Raw genomic sequence first — 22,292 nt, forward strand, 5'->3', positions numbered from 1 at the left:
TCTAAGACAAAACATAATTATGTGTCAAGGACTCCTCGAAAGCAGAAAAGCTCACTGGGAGATATTTACTGGATAGAAAGTTCACCTGTGCCTAACGATGAGGATCTACTATTATATTCATGTGTGTGTGCACATGCATGTGTGTTTGTGTGTGTGTGTGTGTATGTGTGTATGTGTGTGTGTGTGTAAGGTTCACTGAAGACTTCATTGCTTTATCAGACCAGAAAAAAGCAATATAGTGGTGTTGAAATTCAGGAAAATTTTTGGAGTGGTGTTGAAATACCACAAAGAGTATTTATGGACATTTGAGAAAACTTTCTTTTAGGAAAGATATATATTTAACCTTTAATGACTGTCTACTAAGTGAATGGTACCCACAATCTGCTGGTGCCCAGTATAGAAAGCTGTAAGTTGTTCATGACCCCCCTTCTTGCCTGTCCTCTCATCCCTCACATCTAACCAGTAACCATTCCCATTGATTCTGCTTTCTTTCAGGTGCTTATCTCATACATAGCCTGACTACTCCAACAGTCTCCTAAAATACCTCTTTTAAAGCCATGCTCCATATTGAAACTAGAGTGATTTTTCTATATAAATAAAGCCACATTAGTGGCTATTACCTTCATAATAAAATTTAATAGCCGTAGCAAGATCTGTAATGTCCTGTGTAATCTGACTCCTACGTACCTCTCCAGCCTCGTGGTAGGGCCTCTCTGCTTTGGAACTCCATAGGTCAGTGCCCTAAATGGCCTATACTCTCTAATATCTATATAGCTTTGTTTTAATGCCTCTTTTCTCTAGAAGGTTCTTTCATTGTTTTCTGCCTGACACTTAGTCAACATACTCATTTTATTCAATTGCATGTTACTTTCTCAGGGGAGGCTCTTACTTGCCCTTTTTTTTTTTTACTTGCCCATTAAATATTCTCTCTCTCTCGTACTCACATAGCATTTATGTATTTCCTCTTTCAAAATATCCATCATGTTTGTAATTACTTGTTCTGTATTTTTCTCTACTGGAATATTAGTTACTAGCACCCAAAATATTTCCTACCACATAATAGATATTTATTATGTGTTCATTGATTTGAATTGAGTATCAAATACTCTGTGAAGTTTTTCCCTACCTTTAATTCTCTTATTTATTCCCACACTCTAGCTGTGTAAACTTCTACTATAGCACCTATACCATTTTATTGCATTGCTTAATTTACATGTTGGTAAGCTTCTTGAACCTGGGGAGCATATCTATTTACCTTTGCATCCGCCTTAACCAGCATAGTGCCTGGCATGTAGTAAGCATCCAATGAATATTTGCCGAATGAATAAATGGTAGTAAGCTTCTATCTCTAGGACACTGGATTTCATGAATGGTACTTTTAATGAAAACCGCTAAAAAAGTCTGATAAAATACAAATATTATTTTTATAAACATATTGCAAAAATAACAAAAAAAAAAAAAACAAGGAATTTGCAAAAGCCAAAAACAAAGTGAAAGGAGAAATAAAAATTAGCGAGTGGTAAAGCCAATGTTTACACTAAGGGTATTTGTTGAATATTGGTAACCCTGAGCTATCATTCAGACAGCTTTATGGAGTACCAAAGCAAAAGATAAAGCCAAATTCAACTTAATTAGAAAGTCTAGTAAGAGATCACTCTCTAATGGATGTTAAACCTCATGAATGGGGAATATAAAGGCGATGAGAAACTTGTCTTTGACTTTGACATTTGGCAGAAGAGGGGAAATGCTCCTTTGAAAATTCATAACCACAAACCAGCATTCATGCAGATTTATAATCTGAATATATAATACTTGTGTAGTCTAAGATATCAGATTGAGAATTTCATTTAAAATAGTCCCAAATCAGTAATGACAGCAGACAATTGGCAAAGCCAACATTTTAGTATATGTGCTGCCAAAGCGAGCACATTGGCAAAGCCAATAAATATTCTTTCTGTTAGCTGAGAGATTTTCCACAAATGTGAAATTCTAAGGAATATGAGCTGACAGTAAAAAATGAATCAGGGAGGATTGAAGAGAAAAATAAGTGGTAAATATACAGGTAAGTGAGCAAATGATGTAATGCTGTCTCATCGGATACAAAAATATAGAGAGAGTTCAAATATATACCTTCTAGAATAGAGTAAAAAATGGAGGAGGGTAAGTGTAATTAAAAATATTTGCACTGATCAGGAGGACAGTCAAGGTAAAATTTAACATTAGACTTTGATAAATCAAGGGCTTAGATTTTAACTTATAATATCTAAAAGAAATATTCAAACAATCCAAAGGAAGGCAAGAAAAGAGAGAAAGAGGAACATAGATGCAGATGAGATGAGTATAAAACAAAAGAAAATGGAGTTAAAACCTAAATATATCTAAATGGACTGAGTGCTCCATTTTTGTCTAGACTGATAGACCGATTAAAATTTAAAAAACAAAATCCACATGGAAGCAACCTAAGTGTCCATCAATAGATGAATGAATAAATATATATATATATATATACACACTGTATTACTCAGTATATATATTTACACATATATATATACTGAGTATATATATTACTCAGTATATTACTCAGTATATATTTATATATATATATATACTCAGTATATATATTACTCAGTATATATATATATATATATATATATTATATATATATATATATATACACACACACACACACACACACTATATTACTCAGCTATAAAAAAGAATAAGATCTTGGCATTTGTGACAATGTGGATGGACCTAGAGGGTATTATGCCAAGTGTAGTGAATCAGACAGAGAAAGAGAAATACAAGGAAATACCAGGCTCAGATGACTAAATTAGGATTCTTAAAATGTGGTTCTCCAGACCAGCAGCATCAGCTTTACCTGGAAACCTGTTAAAAATGCAAATTATCAGGCCCACCACAACGTTACTGTATCAGAAACTCCGGGGATGGGGCTTGGCAATCTGTTCAACAAGCCCTCTGATGATTCTGATACAGGAAACGTTAGGAACCTCTGATTTAAAGATAACTTGTATTTTCACAAATTCTTTCAAAGAATAGAAAAAGAGGCCAGATTCTTAGCTCCATTTATGAGATTATTTTATCCTTGAAATTAAAACCTGGGATGTCTGGGTGTTTCAGTGGTTGAGCATCTGCCTTTGGCTCTGGTTGTAATCCTGGGGTCCTAGGATCAAGTTCTGCATCAGGCTCCCCAGAGGGAGGAGCCTGCTTCTCCATCTGCCTATGTCTCTGCCTCTCTCTGTGTGTCTCTCATGAATAAATAAATAAATTAATTAAAATCTTAAAAGAAATTAAAACTTGATAACAATACAAAAACTATTGCAACCCTATTTCATTCATAAACATAGTTACAAATATGCTAAGCAGAATTCTATCAAATAATACAGCAAAGTTGGAATAATTCCAGGAGTGCAAGGATGGTTTAATGTTAGAAAGTCAATTAGTTTAACTTATCATATAAAGTGTGTTTGCAAAGTCATGAAACAGAATAAGCATCTTTTAAAGCTGTATATTATCTCCATATCCAAATAATATGATCATTGATGTAGGAAAATAATGTTAGGTTTTAAAGCCGACGACCAAGAAAGAATTCTTGACTGGTGCAAAAAGGTGATTTTATTAAGGCATAGGCACAGGACCCGTGGGCAGAAAGAGCTGCATTGGGGTCACGAGGAGTGGCCCATTATATACTTTTAAGTTGGGAGAAGGTTAGGGATAGCGTAAGTCTCTAAGGAATTTTGGAAGCAAACCTTCCAGGACCTAGAGGGGGCTAGCTATTGTTGGGAAAAGGTCATTTATTACCATGTAATAAAACCTGAGTCATGAGACCCGTCAGATGTATATTGGTGAGCCATATGCTTGGGGGACGATTGACAACACGTATCTTGGCAGATTGAGATAAAGGAAATTTCTAAAGGAATATTTATATGTTAAAGTAGACTTACAGGATCCTGGGGATTGGGCTAAGATTGCCTTTTGCTCTTAGCAAAGTAGTAACATTGAGGCAGGCAGTTGAGTCCCTAGTGGAATGTCACTCTGCCTGTTTCAAGGACTTGTCAATGGTAGTAAGGAAATTAATAACTTTTCTTCTGCCTTTGTTTCCCACATCAGTCACTACCCCACCCAGCAAAGTACCTATAAATTTGAAGCAATGGTTTCAATCATTAATCTGAAAAAAGTATAATAAATATACTCCAGAATGACCAGAACATCTGGAAAAATGTGGATTTTAGCGGAGCACTTTTGAATAGTGAAAAAAATCATCAAGTCATAAAGGAATTAACTTCTAAATGGAGTTTCAGTAGCTATCTCAAGATGTGGATAAAATGAAAAAAAATCATAAAGTGGGGATATCCAGAAGGGTTGGTGCAATACATTCTTCCAAGCCATTTTAAATGATTTATAGTTCTGGGTGCCTGGGTGGCTCAGTTAGTTGGTCTTCTGCCTTTGGCTCAGGTCTTGATCTCAGAGTCTTGGGGTAGAACCCAATGTGGCACTTTCTGCTCAGTGGCAAGTCTGCTTCTTCCTCTGTGTCCCTCCCCCTGCTTCTGTTCTCTTTCTCAAATAAGTAAAATCTTTTAAAAAATGAGTTGTTGTTCTAATCCACTAATGTACTTTTTATCTACCATTATTGTTGTAGTGATACAAAACAGCTCTATGACTTAGAAAGAGGAAAAGACTTCTCTCTATTACACAGTATATTACGAACTTGGAAACAAATAAAATTCCTTCGACAACAGCAAGGATTTACAAGCACCCCAGTAAAATTACAGTTTCAAAGGTGAGTGGCTGCTTTATTTGTTCTTATAGGTCTCCTGAGGAACTGTGCATGAATAACTGAGAATTTACAGTAACTAGGAGAAAATCCAGAAGCTAGACAACTATTTGATGTAGTCAACAAAGGACTTGTATCTTGAATATATGAACAATTCTTACAACTTAATAAGACAACTCAATTTTTAAAATGGGCAAAAGATTTGAACAGACACTTCACTAAAGAAGGTATATGGATGGCTAATGAACACATGAAAAGATGTTCAGTGTCATGTCCTGTCAATAGAGAAATGTAAATTAAAACCGCAATGGGAATATACTATAGACCACTTAGAATGGCTAAAATCCAAAACAAAATGAAATTAAAAAGACAATAACAAATACTGACAAGGATACTGAACAAAAGGAACTCTCATTGATTGCTGATGGAAATGCAAATACTAATAGCCATTTGAAAACAGTTTGGTACTTTGTTATAAAACTAGACAAGATGAGTAATCATACTCCTAGGTGAAACATACAGTCATAAAAACATAGTGGAGGAGATAGTTACAATTAGAAACTGTACTTGTTAATCACTTAAGCTGTCTGTGAACTCAGTGAAATAGCTGGTTCCCTCCTCACAACCCACTGTCTTATTTTCAAAGCTGTAAGAGATTAATGTTCCTTGAACCTGTTAAGAAAGATGTTTACTTTGTTGATTTTTTTTCCCCTACTGCAGTGGTTTTTAATGACAGTGCTTTTTTTTTTTTAAGATTTTATTTACTTATTCATGAGAGACACAGAGAGAGAAAGAGAGGCAGAGACACAGGCAGAGAGAGAAACAGGCTCCATGCAGGAAGCCCGATGTGGGACTCGACCCCAGGTCTCCAGGATCAGGCCCTGGGTTGAAAGGCAGCGCTAAACCGCTGAACCACCTGGGCTGCCCAATGACCGTGCTTCTGACAATTTCTAAACCTAACCCAGCATGAAACTTTATCGTAGAGTCCTGAATTCACGTATACTGGCGTACTTGCCTCTGTGTCTTTAAACCAGTCTGATACACATATGCATTATTATGAACCCCTGAGCACAAAAGGAGAGCAACAGATGCCATCAGTTTGTTTAGCACAGTAGCTCTGGACCAACATTTGCCTGCTTGCCACTCACTCTCATTGTCACTACCGTCGACCTTGAGATGTAAAATTGTGTGTTGGAAGTGATTGGTCATATGCGTCGTGTGTGTGTGTTAGCAACACCAATCCAACTACTCTTTCTGCTTCAAATAATTATATTTATTATTAATTAGGATAAAAATGAATAAATGTGATGAACAAAACCAAGAAGAATTGCTAGGAATGTCTGAGACCAAGAAGGAAACTGAAGGAAAAGTATTGGAGAATGGGGAGAAACAGGAGGTATTTACATTACAAAATACCATTCAACTCCTCTGGTGAAAATATTTAATTGTTTGGTAGAATAGAAAATTGTGGTATTTGTAACAGTTACCCAACGAAATGACAAATATAAGAAAGAAACAAGTTTAAAGAATAGTTGTCTTAAGCAGGGAACTTACATTGTAAATTATATATTTATATTTTGGTTTCTAGAGCTTCTCATATTTAGCTTCAGAGCTTGAAGAAACAGATATAGAAAGATTAAAGCCAATTACTTTGATGCCACAACTTTCTTTCACTGCAGAATTAACAAACTTATCCAAGTGTTCACTGTAAGCATTTTAAAGGATTATTTCTTCATTATATATTGTCTCTTTATTGTATTGTTTTAATAATAGTGTTAGATTTCTTGAGTGAGTACCATATGTGGGGCACTTTACTAAGTTTTTAAATACATTTGCACATTTAATTGCAACCATAGCTCTGTGGTATTATCCTCCTCTTAGAGATGGGGGAATTTATGCTTATGGAAGGGTAAGTTGCCCAGGGTCACACTTCTAATTCATAACTGAGGTGTAGGACATAAACCTGTTTGATTTGATTATTGTTTTTTGTTTGTTATTTGTTTTGCTATGGCAATAATTTTTGTTCAAGTATAGATAGGCGGGCTTTAAAGCCATTGTAAAAAATAAGACTATGTGGTTGCCCTTGCTTATCAAGGGAGCCTCTTGCTTTCATAAAAGTATTCTGTATCTGGAGGATCCTCTGGGCAGTTTTCTACTTTGACACAAATTTCTTTCCTTCCCATTTGTGACTTTTTCTGTGAGCTGTTTTCTCCCTATTCCTAGGACCTTAATGCAAAAACAGATCTAATACAGATCCCCATTTCTCCCATCTCTAGGCCTGTGGATCTCATCTCCTTAAAAGAGGCTGTGACAATTTAGAACACTGAATTAGGTCCAACTTTTCAACATCTCTGTCCTATGGGACACTTTGTACTAATTCATCTTTGAGTACTGTGAATGTGCATCATTTAAGCAGAGTTGGAGGGTAGCAAATGCCCAATAAATATTCATATTTATTTATTTTTTTAATATTCATATTTATGAAACGAACAGATGAATGATTACATTTAAAATGAACATAAAGATATTGGCTAATTGATTTTAAATAAAAATAAATAAATAAATAAATAAATAAATAAAATGAACATAAAGAGTAGCAGACACAAAAGCACAATTACCAGTTCCCTCTTTCTGATTAGCAAAGTGCAGCAGTGGAGGAGTGCTTCTGTTCTACACCTACTTCCAAAGAGGGCCTGAGATAATCTTTATGTAAGACATGCATACAAAAGGACCACCTTAATGAGGATAAGATAACAAGAGCCCTAAAACAGGAAGTTAGAAGTAAAGAGCGGAAAGAGAAGGAGGAAGATAAATGTACTGGAAAGCCAAGACTAAATCTTGGTGGAAGTCAAGGCAAAAGGAAATAGGATGTGTTCTATCTTTTCAAAGCTATTGTTATTGTGGGGCATTGCTGCCATTATCCATTTAAAATGTCCAGTTGAGGGGCAGCCTGGGTGGTTCAGTGGTTTGGCGCTGCCTTCAGCCCAGGGCGTGACCCTGGAGACCCGGGATCAAGTACCGCATCAGGCTCCCTGGATGGAGCCTTCTTCTCCCTCTACCTGTGTCTCTGCCTCTCTCTCTCTCTTTCTGTGTCTCTCATGAATAAATAAATAAAATTTTAAAAAGTAAAAATGTCCAGTTGAATAAGAATTGATTCTCTAGAAAAGAAGAATATTGTTATTGTTTTGCTATGGCAATAATTTTGATTATTATCCTGATGTCAAGGATAGAGATGAAGGGAAGGATTAAAGAATAATTATAAAGGGTTTACAGGTGATGAAAAAGGCAGGATTTCCTGAGGATGAATATAATCATGAATTAATGAATTTTCATAATCAGTTCACAAGCTCATTATTAAAACTACTTTCAGAAGGCAACATAAAGAGCAAATATACTTGACATATTTCTCTAATGGTAATTGAGAAGATAGTTAGAAGAGGCCAACAGTGAGATAGGAAAAATAAGTAATCTACATGGGCAGATATGGGCACCACGGGGAGATACTGGACCCACAGGGTGATTAGCGTGGAGAACAGAAGGGCTTGTTATGTTTCAACTCAGAGCCTTATCTCCCAACCAGTCCTCTCCCTTCTGAAAAAGAGAAGTCCTAAACATCATTAGGTCAGTTACCTTGCAGCTGAGAAGATACTCCATGCTGGAAATGAATGAATGACTGGAAGACTCTCTTTAGGAGTTTTATATCACTTAAGGGATTAGTTTATTTCCCAGCAAATGTTTCATAGAAGGCGCAGAGAATCTGGCTTGCCTCTCTGATCTTTGCAGTTAGAGAAAGAATGTCTGGGAGAAAGAGTGTATGACCTAAAGCCTAAAGGGATTTATAAAGACCTTAAAGAGGACACAGCAAGCCGCCTCACTGAGGTTATTGAAAAATAGTATATTTCTTTTAAACGTGTGTCTTTCTTCTAGAAGTCAGAAAATATTTTTGAATTTTAATTTCAAGCTCCCCCACCCCCAATCCTGAGTCCCTCTGTTTTCTCCTCTTAAAAGATCTCTTATGATGGGTAAATGTCATCATCTAAGTTTCAGTTTAGTAAAATAAATAGCTGAGTGTTTTATGGTTCCTTGATTTTAGTTCTTTCTCTATGTTTGAATAAACATCATTAAAAAAACACATTTGAAATCGAACTCCAGTAAAAAAAAATATACAACCCCCCCCCACACACACATTTGAGTAGGAGAGGCTTTAATTCACACATAGGCAAGTGTTATGTGCTTAAAGATAGCATTTGTCCTCTAAAATGGTCATACTTTAATATACTTAGGTGCATTTTGAAAAGAACAATGTTTTGTATCTATTTTGTTTTTCAAGGATCCTTTAAAGATTTATTTATTTTTTAGGCACGAACAAAAGAGGAGAGCCAAAATACAGAAGCTTAAATATTTTATTAAAATATTATACAATGATAAACAGGTTTCTTGCAGTTCAGTATCTCCCCTTCAGTTTGATTTTAAGGTCATGTTTCAGCAAATTTTCAATATTCAGTTAATATGTTGGCCTGAAACAATTTGCTTGGAGGTATGTCATTATCATTTACTTTGTGTCTTATTTTATGCCATACATAATTTTAAATTTCTTGTTAGTTACTGTTTTATGTGACAAGTAATTTCTATTTAGAGATGACCAATGTATATGGGTAAGCAAGATACTTACAAATAATATATTTATAACAGCAATAGTCTTTTATACTACAAGTACAAAATTATTTGATTTGTGGTTCTTCTGAATACTTCCATTCTCTCCTGCTAAAATTCCTACCAACCTTGGATGTGCAGCAGTACTCTTCATTTGCAGTGAGATGGAAAAGGGCTATTTAAACTGTAATGTGTAGCATAGCTGTTGTTAGCGCGGATTGATTTCTCCAAATTGTCTCAGCCCTGATTAGTGTTTTCAGTGTCTTGCTGAATTTGTAGGTATGTATGTGTGTGTTTATTTATTTATCTGTTTGTTTATGTTTTGGATCCCTTTAAGAATCTGATGAAACAACAGACTCCTGATCCCTGTCAAAAGACCCCACCATAAGAACCCCTGCACTAAAGGAAGAAGAAAATAGGACAATGGAGAAAATTTAGAGACATTAGAGTATAGATAAGAAGTCTTGATGCCTAACATAGAGGTTAAATTTGCAACTAGATCTGAAAGGAAAGTTAGGAGGGAATAAATATTTTTGCATGTGAGTGTTGAGTGAGGTTTGGGGAGTGGGGAGAGAATTATAAATCTAAATCAAAGGTATTTTTACAATACCTAAAATAATTTTTTTCTATCCCTGATCAGAGGCTACATTATTTTGTTCATTTATACTATCAAATTTCTATCATCTTAAAATGTACCTCTGTTGAAATTCCTATTTAAAAAATATACTGACTATACCTTTCTATCATACCTAAAATAAATTGTGATGTAATAATACAACCACTTGAAGTGTAAAATTTGCCTCCACCCCAAGTAGATAAATGTGTATTTTGAATCCTTCATCATCCTACTACTTAGAACATGATCTTAACAACCTAAGAGGCAGGGAAAGAAAGGAATCTAGCTATGAATAAAGTGCACCATGAGCAACTGCAAAAATTGCAAAATAAATCTATATGCCCTAGCCTAACAGATTCTGACCTACGTTTTGAATTTACTCCTTATCATTCGTCTTTATTCACTTTAGCAAAGTGAACTGCTTGGTTTTTTCCCCCATATATCCTTGCAATTTCCTACTTCTGAGCTTTTGAACATTCTAGTTCTCACACTTATAAGGCCCATTTTCATTCTTGACACTCCAACCCCACCACACAATGACTTTGAGAGCTGCCATCAGGGGACAAGTCTCTCCCAGAAGACTTCACTCACGGAGATGGAATTCTCTACCTTTACATTTACTATTCATGATATGGCCTCCAGCCCTCAGGGGTCCCAGCAGTTTCAGAAACTGGATTTATCGACAGTCCCATGAAAATATATCTATATCCTCTAAACAAATCACAAGGCTGATGTGTAAACTCAAAATGCCAGTGCAACATTTGAATATAGTTATCAGTGCATTGCCTCTTTTCAGTTAGCCAGGTTACTGACTTACAGTAAGAAATTTCTTTCATAGACCTAGATACTGTAAGTCCATTAGCTACAACCCCTACAAACCTTTCTGCATTAGGTATAGATACCTTTGTCAAGGAACTACTGTGCTAACTTATAGTAACTCTTACAGGGACAAAAATTAGATGACCAGAAAAATTTTTATATTTGCTTCTTTGACTTTCTTTTTTCTTCTGCATTAATTAACACATTTCTTCCTTGGGTTAATTAACCAGCCTTTTGATTGACACATTCTTATCTTTGAAGAAACATGTTTTCCCTCCTTGATTTCCTTCTTCTTTAAGTACATGTCACTGTTTCTTCAAACACTGACAACACAATATAGGTAAAAATAAGATTTTCTTTTCTTTTTTTTTTTAAGATTTTATTTATTTATTCATGAGAGACATAGAGAGAGGCAGAGATATGGGCAGAAGGAGAAGCATGTTCCTTGTGGGGAGCCTGATATGGCACTTGATCCCAGGACTTCGGGATCATGACCTGAGCCAAAAGTGATACTCAACCACTGAGCCACCCAGGCGCCCCAAAATAATATTTTCTTAAAAAAAAATTAGGTTTGTACTTATGGCAATGATGGAATTCTAGGAGAAAGAACAGCATACAGAAGCAGAAGACCTGGGTTCCAGGGGACATCTACGGAGTTGTCTACTCAGCACCTCCCTTACTCCTTCTTCTGGGACTCTCTCCCTCCCCTACCTCCCATAGATTGTTTAACTTGTCCTTGGACTCCATGAGCTAATTAATCTCCCCTTTTCCAAGGCAATCCAACCTGGGTTTCTATCATTTACTAAAACTAAAACTAATGTAGTTTCATATAGAGACTCAATTTCTTCATTTATAAAATTGAAGAGTAATACCTATTTCCTATAGTTTTTATCAGTCTTAAATGAGATAAAGAACTTTAGAAGTGCCTACAAGGGGTCCCTGGGTGGCTCAGCAGTTTGGCACCTGCCTTTGCCCCAGGGCATGATCCTGGAGTCCCAGGGATCGAGTCTCACATTGGGCTCCCTGAGTAGGAGGGAGCCTGCTTCTCCCTCTGCCTCTCTCTCTCATGAATAAAAAAATGAAATCTTAAAAAAAAAAATGCTGTACAAATTTATTTGGATATTGTGTTATATATACCTATATGCTCAGAACTGTATTTGTAATCCTTTTATTCAACTCATTTTCTTTGAAACTAGTAAAAGATGTTATATTTTTAAGGACTTAAGATTATCTCTTTTCTCATAATCATGTGGATGAAATGCTCTAGAGAAATACCTATTTTATATGCTAGTATTTTTAAAAAAGAATAAAAGTATGTTATTGAGGGTTCTCCCCTCCCCCATTTTGTGCTTTCAGTGAGCTATCAATCATTTCTTTTATATTTAGGTTTATGAAATAAGTAAAAGGACAAGCTTATTGGCAAAACTATATTTACCTTTACCTAACAATACAGAGTTGAAAAGCAAAACTGTTTTGGAATATGTAGAGTTTAGCTCTGATGAGCTAGTCATACCTGCATATGGAGAAGTAGGAAGCAGTAAGTTTATTTAAAATGTCCCCTTCCCCACCTTCCTTCACTTTATGAATTCCATATCCTACACGACTCTGAGTCATTTATGTGATTAAAGAATGCTATGTTTGTAGTATAATTTTTTTTTTAAGATTTTACTTATTTATTCATGAGAGACACATAGAGAGGGGCAGAGACATAGACAGAGGAAGAGGCAGGTTCCCTGAGGAGAACCTGATGCGGGACTCTATCCCAGGACCCTGGGATCACAACCTGAGCCAAAGGCAGATATTCAACCACTGAACCACCCAGGTGCCCCTGTAGTATTAGGTTTAAAGTCTATTAAATTCTCTTTTCAGATGTTAAACTAACATTTAAAAAAATATTTTATTATTTGACAGAGAAAGAGCACAATCTTGGGGGTGGCAGAGGAGAAGCAGACTCCCCATTGAGCAGAGAGCCTGATGTAGGGCTCCATCCCAGGACCGTAGATCATGACTTGAGCCAAAGACAAACACTTAACCAACTGAGCCACGCAGGCACCCAAAGTAACATTTTTTAAACTTTGTCTTGAATCAGATCTTTGGGAAATCTAAAATTTGGAATTAGCACCCGTAATTTTCCTAAATCATCTGAGATGAGAGCAGTATGCTCTCTGGAACAAGGGCTCTGCTCCTGAGTGGAGAGGTGGCTCTGCTTCTGCCTCTCCTTTAGCAAAGCCTACAGATGCTCCAGGATGTACTGATTCATCTTTGAGTATACAGAAGGGGGGTAGAGAAGAAGTGAGAGAAAAAGAGAAAAGAAGGAACAAGAAGGGATATTTCTGTTCACTTTTTAAAAAAATTAAGATTTTATGTATTCATGAGGGACACAGAGAGAGAGAGGCAGAGACACAAGCAGGCTCCATGCTGGGAGCCTGATGTAGGACTTGATCCTGGGACTCCAGGATCACTCCCTGAGCCCAAGGCAGCTGCTCAACTGCTGAGCCACTCAGGCATCCCTGTTGACTTGTTTTTCAAAGGATTTTACTCCTCATGCAATTAAATTCAAGTTAGGGTGTCTGTGAGAAGACTGCCATTCCTCTCCTTCTCCCCCAGATTCCTTCTCTTTCCCTTCCTCCTCCTAGGATGCTTGTGTCCATCTGGTAAAAAGGAGTTATGAATAAGTGAGCAATGAGAGAGAAGAAAATAAGTAGGGAAAAGGCTGGAAAGGACAGGAATAGAGAGGAATATAGTTTGTTGAGAGTCTAGCTGAAACAGGAAAACAGGGTTGTGAGAACACAGGAGAAAAGACTTAGGGCAAACAATTTAGGAAGCACTAGGAAGTCAGCAGAAGTTTTGAGGAGTATTGTTAAGCTCTCTAGAGATTGAGAAAGAAAATGGATAGAGGGGTCGACTCAGGAATGTAGAGAAAGGGAAAGTAGTAGCTAGTTTGCCTCTAGTTCTGCAGTCAGCAGTCCTTTCCCTGTTGGAAGCCACTTCCAGAAAGAAAGGTTAAAAAAGCTTCTAGTTTTAAGAAGAGGACAATAGAGATGTTCATCCCTAGACCTTCAGATTGACTGATACTTTCCTCTCTTTTGTAGTCTGTTTGAAATGATCTCCCTTGAGGTACCTTAGATGGGAAGTGGGGGAGAGATCTAAGGTTAGAGCCTGGGGTCACCACAGAACAGCCTGAGTTCCACAAGTAGAGTCATGGAAAAAATCTACAATGTGTCAAATTCTATGCTTTATTAAAAATTCATGTGTTAATGCTCTTTATAAACAGATGTGCCTTTTCTTCTTGAGGGGAATGGAACTGAGGAGCTTTGTCTTTTGACATCAGGAAAACTAAGTTACTCTCTATCATGGGCTTTAGACGAAAATGGTATTCCTCTGACACCCAAGTCACAGTCCTTAAGATCTGCTTACTGCAGGTAATAAACTTTTATGCTTGAAAAATAATGCCACTCCTCAGCAAAGTATCACACAAAACCTGTGTCTGTAAAGGGAAAACTGCATCAGTGGTAAGAGCAAGCTAGTTTATTTAGACTATTTTTATTTGGATTTATATGTAAGTGAATGTATTTCTTTAATGCTTAGGCTTATAGTTACATGGATGATGGGGGAAGTGGTTCCACAGCTCTTGCAGGCAGAGGCTAAGACTCCCAAGGATTTTATTTCTGGAATCTTTGTATCTCCCAACCATTCTGGACTATGAAAGTATCATTTATGCATTATCAATTTGTTAGAAGAAAAATCCTAGAAATCTTATTCTATGCTCTAGGACTTCTTAGGGAAATTGAGATTAATTTCTAATTCATACCTCAAATAAGATTGCTAGAATGAAGTACAATAAAAATGATATACTGATTTATATATTGTGTTGTGTTTAAAGAAAACAGTTAATATAAAGGACCAAGTAGATTCCATAATTAAAAATTAAGGAATGATGATAACAAAAAGATTGCCTTCTCCTCCCAATCTAAACACATATTAAAGAAAGCATTGTTATACCCAACTATATGACATTATGGAAAAGTCAGAACTATGGAGACAGTAAAATATCAGCGGTTTCCAGGCAGGAGGAGACAGGGATGGATAGGCAGGATTTTTAGGGCAGTGAAACTACTATTTATATGATACTATAATTGTAGATAAATGTCATTACATATTTGTCAAAACCCATAGAATGTCAACACCAAGAGTAAACCGTTAAGATAAACTGTGGACTTTGAGTAATAATGCTATGTCAGCCATTTACTATATAACAAATGCAATTCTTTTATTGCAATGAATGTAATAAATTATAACTCTGGTACGGGATATTAATGGTAAAGGAGACTGCATGTTTGGGGAAATAGGGAACATATGGAAACTATGCACTTTCTGATTGTTCTTGGTCTGAACTTAAAACTGTTCTAAAAATTTCAATTTTTAAGATAAAATAATTTTTAAAATTTAAAGCATTGCTATAAATAACTTGGATTAGACAGGAAATCAAAACTGAGAGACTATTTTAAAATAACAGTGAGAGAACACTATAAATAAAGCCAATGGCATATGGCCAGAGTCATAGTAAGAGTTCATAAATGCTTTTCTTGGCAATAGTTTTAGAGAAAAAAAACAAACAAACAATTGTCAGTAGTACTCAGCAATTGATGGTGAGGAAGCTGAGGTCACAGATGTAGATTACTTACCAAGAAGTTTTAAAAAGAGGCTGAAAATAAGAGAGACAACAGAATCATAGTATAGGTTTCTTGAAAATTAGGGCAATTTTTATCTTCTTATAATAAGTGATGAAATCCATAGAAAAAAGAGCCAGAATGTATTAGAGAGAGTATGAGATCCGAGAGAGTATGAGATCCTTTAGAGTCCAGAAGATTTTGAATCAGAATGCAGGTGATAGCTTGGTTGTAGAGAAGAGGAAATATCTTTTCAAATCAGAGAAGGAAACAAATCACTGTGTAGACAGGAACATAATCTTGATGATGTCCTTGTTTTGCTAACTATGCAAGATCATCTTAGAGACCTGAATAAGGGCATTTTAAAGAAAAATAGACAAATAATAAAGGTAATCCATTTTGGAGCTAGTGAATAAGCTCTTAAGACTCTGAACCATTATTTGCTTGTATTATTTGCTTGTTTTTCCCTAGCATCATCCCTACTGTGACTCTTTCCAATCTTTGCCTCCTCATACTATTTTCTGCTTTCTTTTTGGAGTCAAATGTTTGTCCTCTTTACTCTAAAGCTAACATTTAGACAGGTAATTTGGAACTTTCTTTGTCTCCTTTAGGACCTTGATGACATATTTATGTCCTTTTCTTTCATTATGTTTAACTCTTCCATTTCCCTAAGTTGTTAGTCTTTTGTATTAAAGAAGCCTTCTTTGTTTTAAAACAAAGAAAAACCCAAGCATTTGATTAAACCCTGAAAACCTGTCTTGGCCTTTTTTCGTGTCCAAGTTGTCATTTGTGTGCTGATCTGTGTACAAGACCTCCACTTTTTATTCACACATTCCCTCCCTGATTCAACCCATTTATTCCTGAAGAGTACCAGTGACCTTTGAGCCATATTCATGGCCTACCCTTATCATTTTCTTCTTGAAGTCTTTTCTCCTGTGGCTTCTGTGATGCTGCAGTTAGCAGTTCCAGTTACTTGGGAACTCAGGTTCACAAAAGATTGAAAGCAGTTCTGTGAAAGATTGGGACAAATGACAAATTTCAAGAGGCAGTGAATTCTAAGAGAAGGCTTCAAAGTCCAGAAAAGTCCATTTACCCTTAAAAGGCTTACTGTCTTTTTTAAAAATTTAAATTCATTTAATTAACATATGATGTATTATTAGTTTCAAAGGTAGAAGTCAGTGATTCATCAGTCTTATATAACACCCAGTGCTCATTACATCATCTGCCCTCCTTAAAGTCCATCACCCAATTACCCTATCCCCTACCCCCCTTCCCTCCAGCAACCTTCCGTTTGTTTCCTATGATTAAGAGTCTCTTATGGTTTGTCTCCCTCTCTGATTTCATCTTGTTTTATCTTTTCCCCTCTTCCCCTATGGTCCTCTGTTTTGTTTCCTAAATTCCACATATGAGTAAAATCATGGTAATTTTCTTTCTCTGATTGACTTATTTTGCTTAGCATAATAACTTCTAGTTCCATCCACGTCATTGCAAATGGCAAGATTTCTTTTTTGATGGCTGAGTAGTATTCCATTGTGTGGGTGTGTGTATAACAAAGAAAACATATATATATATAAAACAAAGAAAAAAAAATATATATATACACACACATCTATCTCACATCTTCTTTATCCATTCATCTGTCAGTGGACATCTGGGCTCTTTCCATAGTTTGGCTATTGTGGACATTGAAGCTTAGTGTCTCTTAAGGGAGAGAGTAGACATCAAAAAGCTAGGATACAAATTAGAATGTGAGAAGAATCAAGAGAGATATCACACCTAAATCTTCTGTTTTACCCTTAAATGCAAGGGATAGATAGGTTTTATCTTTAACTACCTGGAATGAGTAGGTTTTACCCTGTGTAACAGATGAATAACCACATTTTATATGCAAATTCACAAAATATTTTCCTCTATGTTAGTATGTTAAGGAATGTAGATGCAAGAGGGGTTCCTGGAATTCCATGGTTCATTAATGCACAGAAGCTTTTTGAGTGGACAAATGAAGTAAACATTGATCCAAATAATCCAGAATATTCTGATTTAATGGAATTTATTATGGTAAGTTGTAGCAAATATCAATAATGTAAATATATTCTATTTCCTAAGCTCTACCCTCCTATACTTTATAGTTTGCTGTGTATGTTTCTAGGCACCAGGAGGCAGGTAAAGATAAATCTAAGGACAGATATGATTTTCAACCAGTTTTACAGTATTGTAAAGGCAATTAGAAATTCAGCAACTGAAATAATTGCTACTTTAGGCCTGATGGTTGGTAGTCTGCCATTAATTAGTATTCTGCAGTACATCCTATAGACTAACCTTCAGGCTAGCATCTCTTGTTACAACTACTGAGTACCCATGGTATTATATATGCTAGGGATATATAGATGATTTATAGGCACATTCCTTCCCTCAAAGACTCAATTATCTGTTCACTTCTCCTATTCTTCCTTACAACCAACTGAACTCTTCTGTGTGCCTCAAACATGCATTCTTTGTACCTTTATTCATGTCATTTCCTCTGTCTTGAAGGATACCCTAGGTGGCTATCTTATCTACCATACGTGTCTGATAAGAGTTTCCCTGATAACCTCAGTGACATATAGGCCTTTCTTTCCTTTCCCTCCTGTTAACTTGTTTTTCTTTTTTTATACCATTCCCCCTTTTATTGTAGCTATTCATTCTGTGTTTTATCTTTCCTTGTAGAACTACAGTGAATAAATCCTTGGTAGATAGCACTCGCGCTTGCATGTACCATGCACATCTTTGCATTTATTCAATAAAACAATGCAAAAATTATCGCAATTAGTTGGAATCAGAGCTTCCCAACTAATGTGCTTTATTGGTTACACGTGTACAGAAATAATGATCCTCTCTCCACACTTATGACAAACAGATATGAATAATCTTTTAACCCAGTTGCAATACAAGTATTTTTATTTTTCTTTTTAGTCATGACCATGAAAGGTTAGGAAGCCATGTAGGCTGGATTCTGTTTTTTCTTTTTTTTTTTTTTTTTATTCAGATTCTAGCTCTGTATAGATTCATTGCTCCATTTCCTACATATATGACAAATCTAACATTTCACATTTGAGGGGTTTTGAAATAATTCTCGAATTTTAAAAAGTTAATATTTTAATATTTCTGTGACTTATATTTTATAGTACATGAAACATAAAGGACAGGATATTCCAAAATATTTTCGTCTTGAACAGTTGCAAGATGAATTTAACTTTGTTTCTGAAGAAGAAATGAAAAAGAGTAAACGTTTCCAGCTATTGCAACTTAGAAATGCAGGTCAATTAGATGTTTTCCTTCTGCAGCAAATACCCCTTTATGACAAAGAGATTCCAGACTTAGTCTTCCAGGTACATGCTTTCTATTTGAATATTGCTTATTGTATGATAAATTCATATTTTTGCTGCTTTTAGAAAAACAGTTTTATTTATTTATTCATGAGAGACACACAGAGAGAGGCAGAGACATAGGCAGAGGGAGAAGCAGGCTTCCCGCAGGAAGCCTAATGTGGGACTTGATCCCAGGCAGATGCTCAACCACTGAGACACTCAGGTGCTCAATATTTTTGCTGTTTTGAATCTAAACTTATTCCTTTTTTAACTAATAAGTTTATATAAAAAACCCATTTTAAAAACTATTATAAAAATAGGTTATAATAGGCTTATTAATTTCACTTGTTATTATCAATAAGAAAAAAATGGATAAACTCTATGATATTTGTTTTCATTTTATCCTGGACTGAAAGTAAATTGCAATAAGCCACTTAACATTAAATAAGTAAAAGTTGTTTTAAAAAATAGTGTGTAGGGATCCCCGGGTGGCGCAGCAGTTTGGCGCCTGCCTTTGGCCCAGGGCGCGATCCTGGAGACCCAGGATCGAATCCCACGTCGGGCTCCCGGTGCATGGAGCCTGCTTCTCCCTCTGCCTGTGTCTCTGCCTCTCTCTCTCTCTCTCTCTCTCTCTCTCTCTCTCTCTCTCTCTGTGACTATCATAAATTTAAAAAAAAAAATTAAAAAAAAATTTAAAAATAGTGTGTATTTTTGTTGTTGCCAAGCCATCCCTTAGCTTATATACCCTAATTTAGAGGATACACAAACAATACACTATATAGGACTCATTATATTTAAAACTCAAGCTGCAGGGAGAGGACACTCATGTTCTAAACTGTCTGAAGGCTCTTTTGGCGTGTCTCAGAGGTGAAAGGGGAAATGCAAATTAATAATTTTTCAATGACAATGTCCTAGCACCGCCAGTTAGCACAGTTGTTTGACTGTTCTAATCACACAAAGATAGGATTTGCAGGTAATTTTTTACTTTCACAAACATGACTGAGTGCAAATATATGTAATCACAAACTGACCAGTTGGTATTTGGCTTTGGAAAGCATTTCCCAACTTTAAATTATGGTCAATCTCCTGTTTTGAGACCTTAGGAGCTTCAGTTAGTAAACTAGAGTAGAAAGGCCTGAAAATAGCTTGGAATAGCTGGAAAGTTATTCATTTTCCTCCTGCTGCTTTTTTCAATGACTGAATTCAGTTCTACAGTCCCATAAAGTGACAGGCAAAGCAGAAGGCTCAGCATAATCATGAATATAACATCATAAAAGAGGAACAGTTTCTGCTCTTGAAATCAGGGGCATTCCTTATCTTATTCAAACTATTCAGAGAGCAAAAAAGGAGGGAAAGTAATCCTATTCATTTTCTGAGTCTGATATAACTTTCATAGCAAAATTGGGCAAGGAGAGCAGGAAATTGTCATTTTGGATCATTTTACTTATGAGCATAGTTGTAAATTTTCTAATAAAATTTCAACAAATTAAAAAGCCATATGTTGTGAATGAATATATAATTACACTTTATAATCTGAGTTTGTTTTCACATAGCAAAGCTAATTAGAGAATCTGTTAATATAACTTACCATATTAACAGAATTAAGGAAGGAAAAATATGCTCCTTTTAATAAATGCCCAGAAGGCATTTAATAGAATCAGTGCTCATTTGTGATGAAAGCTCTTAGTATACTAGAATTAGAAGAGAATTTCTTCTTTGTTTAAAGTTTTTATTTTAATTCCAGTTAGTTAACATATAGTGTTATATTAGTTTCAGATGTCCAATATAGTGATTCAACAGTTGCATACATCACACTCTGCTCATCACAAGTGCACTGTTATCTCTATCACCTATTTCATCTGTTCTCCCCACCCTGCTCCCCTCTGGTACCATCAGTTTGCTCTCTATAGTTAAGAGTCTGTTTCTTGGTTTGTCTCTCTCTCTCTCTTCCCCCCACCCTTTGCTTCTTTGTTTTGTTTCTTAAATTCCACATATGAGTGAAATCATATGGTATTTGTCTTTCTCTGCGTTATTTCACTTAGTATTATACTCTTTAGCTCCATCCATGTTGTTGAAATTGGCAAGATTTCATTCTTTTTATGGCTGAATAATATTTCATTGTATATATATTACCCCATCTTTATCCATTCATCTATCGAAGGATACTTGGGCTGCTTCCATATCATGGCTATTGTAAATAATGTTGCTATAAACATAGGGGTGCATGTAACCCTTTGATTAGTGTTTTTGTATTCTTTGGGTAAATTCCCAGTAGTGCAATTGCTGGATCATAAGGTAGTTCTATTTTTAACTTTTTGAGGAAACTCCATACTGTTTTTCAGAGTGGCTGCACCAGTTACATTCCCACCAACAGTACAAGAGGGTTCCTTTTTCTCTATATCCTACACCTGTTGTTTCTTTTGTTTTTGATCTTAGCCATTCTGACAGGTGTGAGGTGATATCTTGTAGTTTTGATTTGCATTTCCCTGATGATGATGATGAACATCTTTTCATGTGTCTGTTTGCTTCTATATGTCTTTTTTGGAGAAATGTCTTCTCATGTCTTCTGCCCATTTTTTAATTGGACTTTTTTGGGGGGGGATGTTGAGAATTATAAGTTCTTTGTATATTTTGGACACTAACCCTTCACTGGATATGTTATTTACACATATCTCCTGCCATTCCTTAGGTTGCCTTTTAGTTTTATTGATTGTTTCCTTAGAAGAGAACTTCTTTAAACTGATTGAGAATGTTCCAACATTTTGGGTTTTTCTCCTGATGTGAACCACATTGAAAGAAGTGCTTCTTCTAAATTGTGGAATTGAGAGAGTGTGAGGAGACACAAAAAGGCAACATCTACATGCCTACTGAATGATTACATTAAATTTCACATGTAATTAGCCAGTAATTTAGAAACATGAAGAAAGCAGAGCAGAACAAAGGATAAGACAGCTGCAACAAATTTTGATGCTGGTTTTTCCTGGGCTTTGGTACCCTAATGGGGAGTAAGCTTCTTGTGACATGTCCTCACAGAGTTGGGTTTTGCCAGAGTTAGCAAAACAAAATGAAAACAAAAACAAACAAAAAAACCCTGAGCACAATAGGCAAGGTTTACAGATTAAGCAGATGTGTCAAAGGACATAGTTCACCCCTTAATGACAGGGGATTAGGAGTACCAAACCCTGAGCAATCGAAAATCCACGTATAACTTTTGACCTCTCCAAAACTGAAATAATAATGGGCTATTGTTGACAAGCTACCTGATAACAGAAAGCGTTGACACATTTTTTTTAATGTTACACATATTATACACTGTATTCTTACAATAAAGTAAGCTAGAGAAAAGAAAATGTTATTAAGAAAATCATAAGGAAGAAAAAATACATTTTCAG

The 22,292-nt window shown here is 35.8% G+C and overlaps 1 protein-coding gene across 1 annotated transcript in view; it reads left to right on the forward strand.

Moving 5' to 3' along the window:
- Positions 1 to 22,292, forward strand: part of CC2D2B (coiled-coil and C2 domain containing 2B) — a 106,866-nt gene that overhangs the window by 28,269 nt on the left and 56,305 nt on the right. The window contains exons 11-18 of the mRNA XM_055300174.1: positions 4,661 to 4,801; positions 6,083 to 6,191; positions 6,384 to 6,502; positions 9,155 to 9,332; positions 12,270 to 12,420; positions 14,158 to 14,305; positions 17,473 to 17,611; positions 18,718 to 18,921. Coding sequence (XP_055156149.1) covers positions 4,661 to 4,801; positions 6,083 to 6,191; positions 6,384 to 6,502; positions 9,155 to 9,332; positions 12,270 to 12,420; positions 14,158 to 14,305; positions 17,473 to 17,611; positions 18,718 to 18,921 — 1,189 coding nt within the window. The remainder of the gene's footprint in view (positions 1 to 4,660; positions 4,802 to 6,082; positions 6,192 to 6,383; positions 6,503 to 9,154; positions 9,333 to 12,269; positions 12,421 to 14,157; positions 14,306 to 17,472; positions 17,612 to 18,717; positions 18,922 to 22,292) is intronic.

The sequence above is a fragment of the Nyctereutes procyonoides genome, unplaced genomic scaffold, assembly GCF_905146905.1.
Source record: "Nyctereutes procyonoides isolate TBG_1078 unplaced genomic scaffold, NYPRO_anot_genome, whole genome shotgun sequence".
In the NCBI taxonomy this organism is placed as follows: Eukaryota; Metazoa; Chordata; class Mammalia; order Carnivora; family Canidae; genus Nyctereutes; species Nyctereutes procyonoides.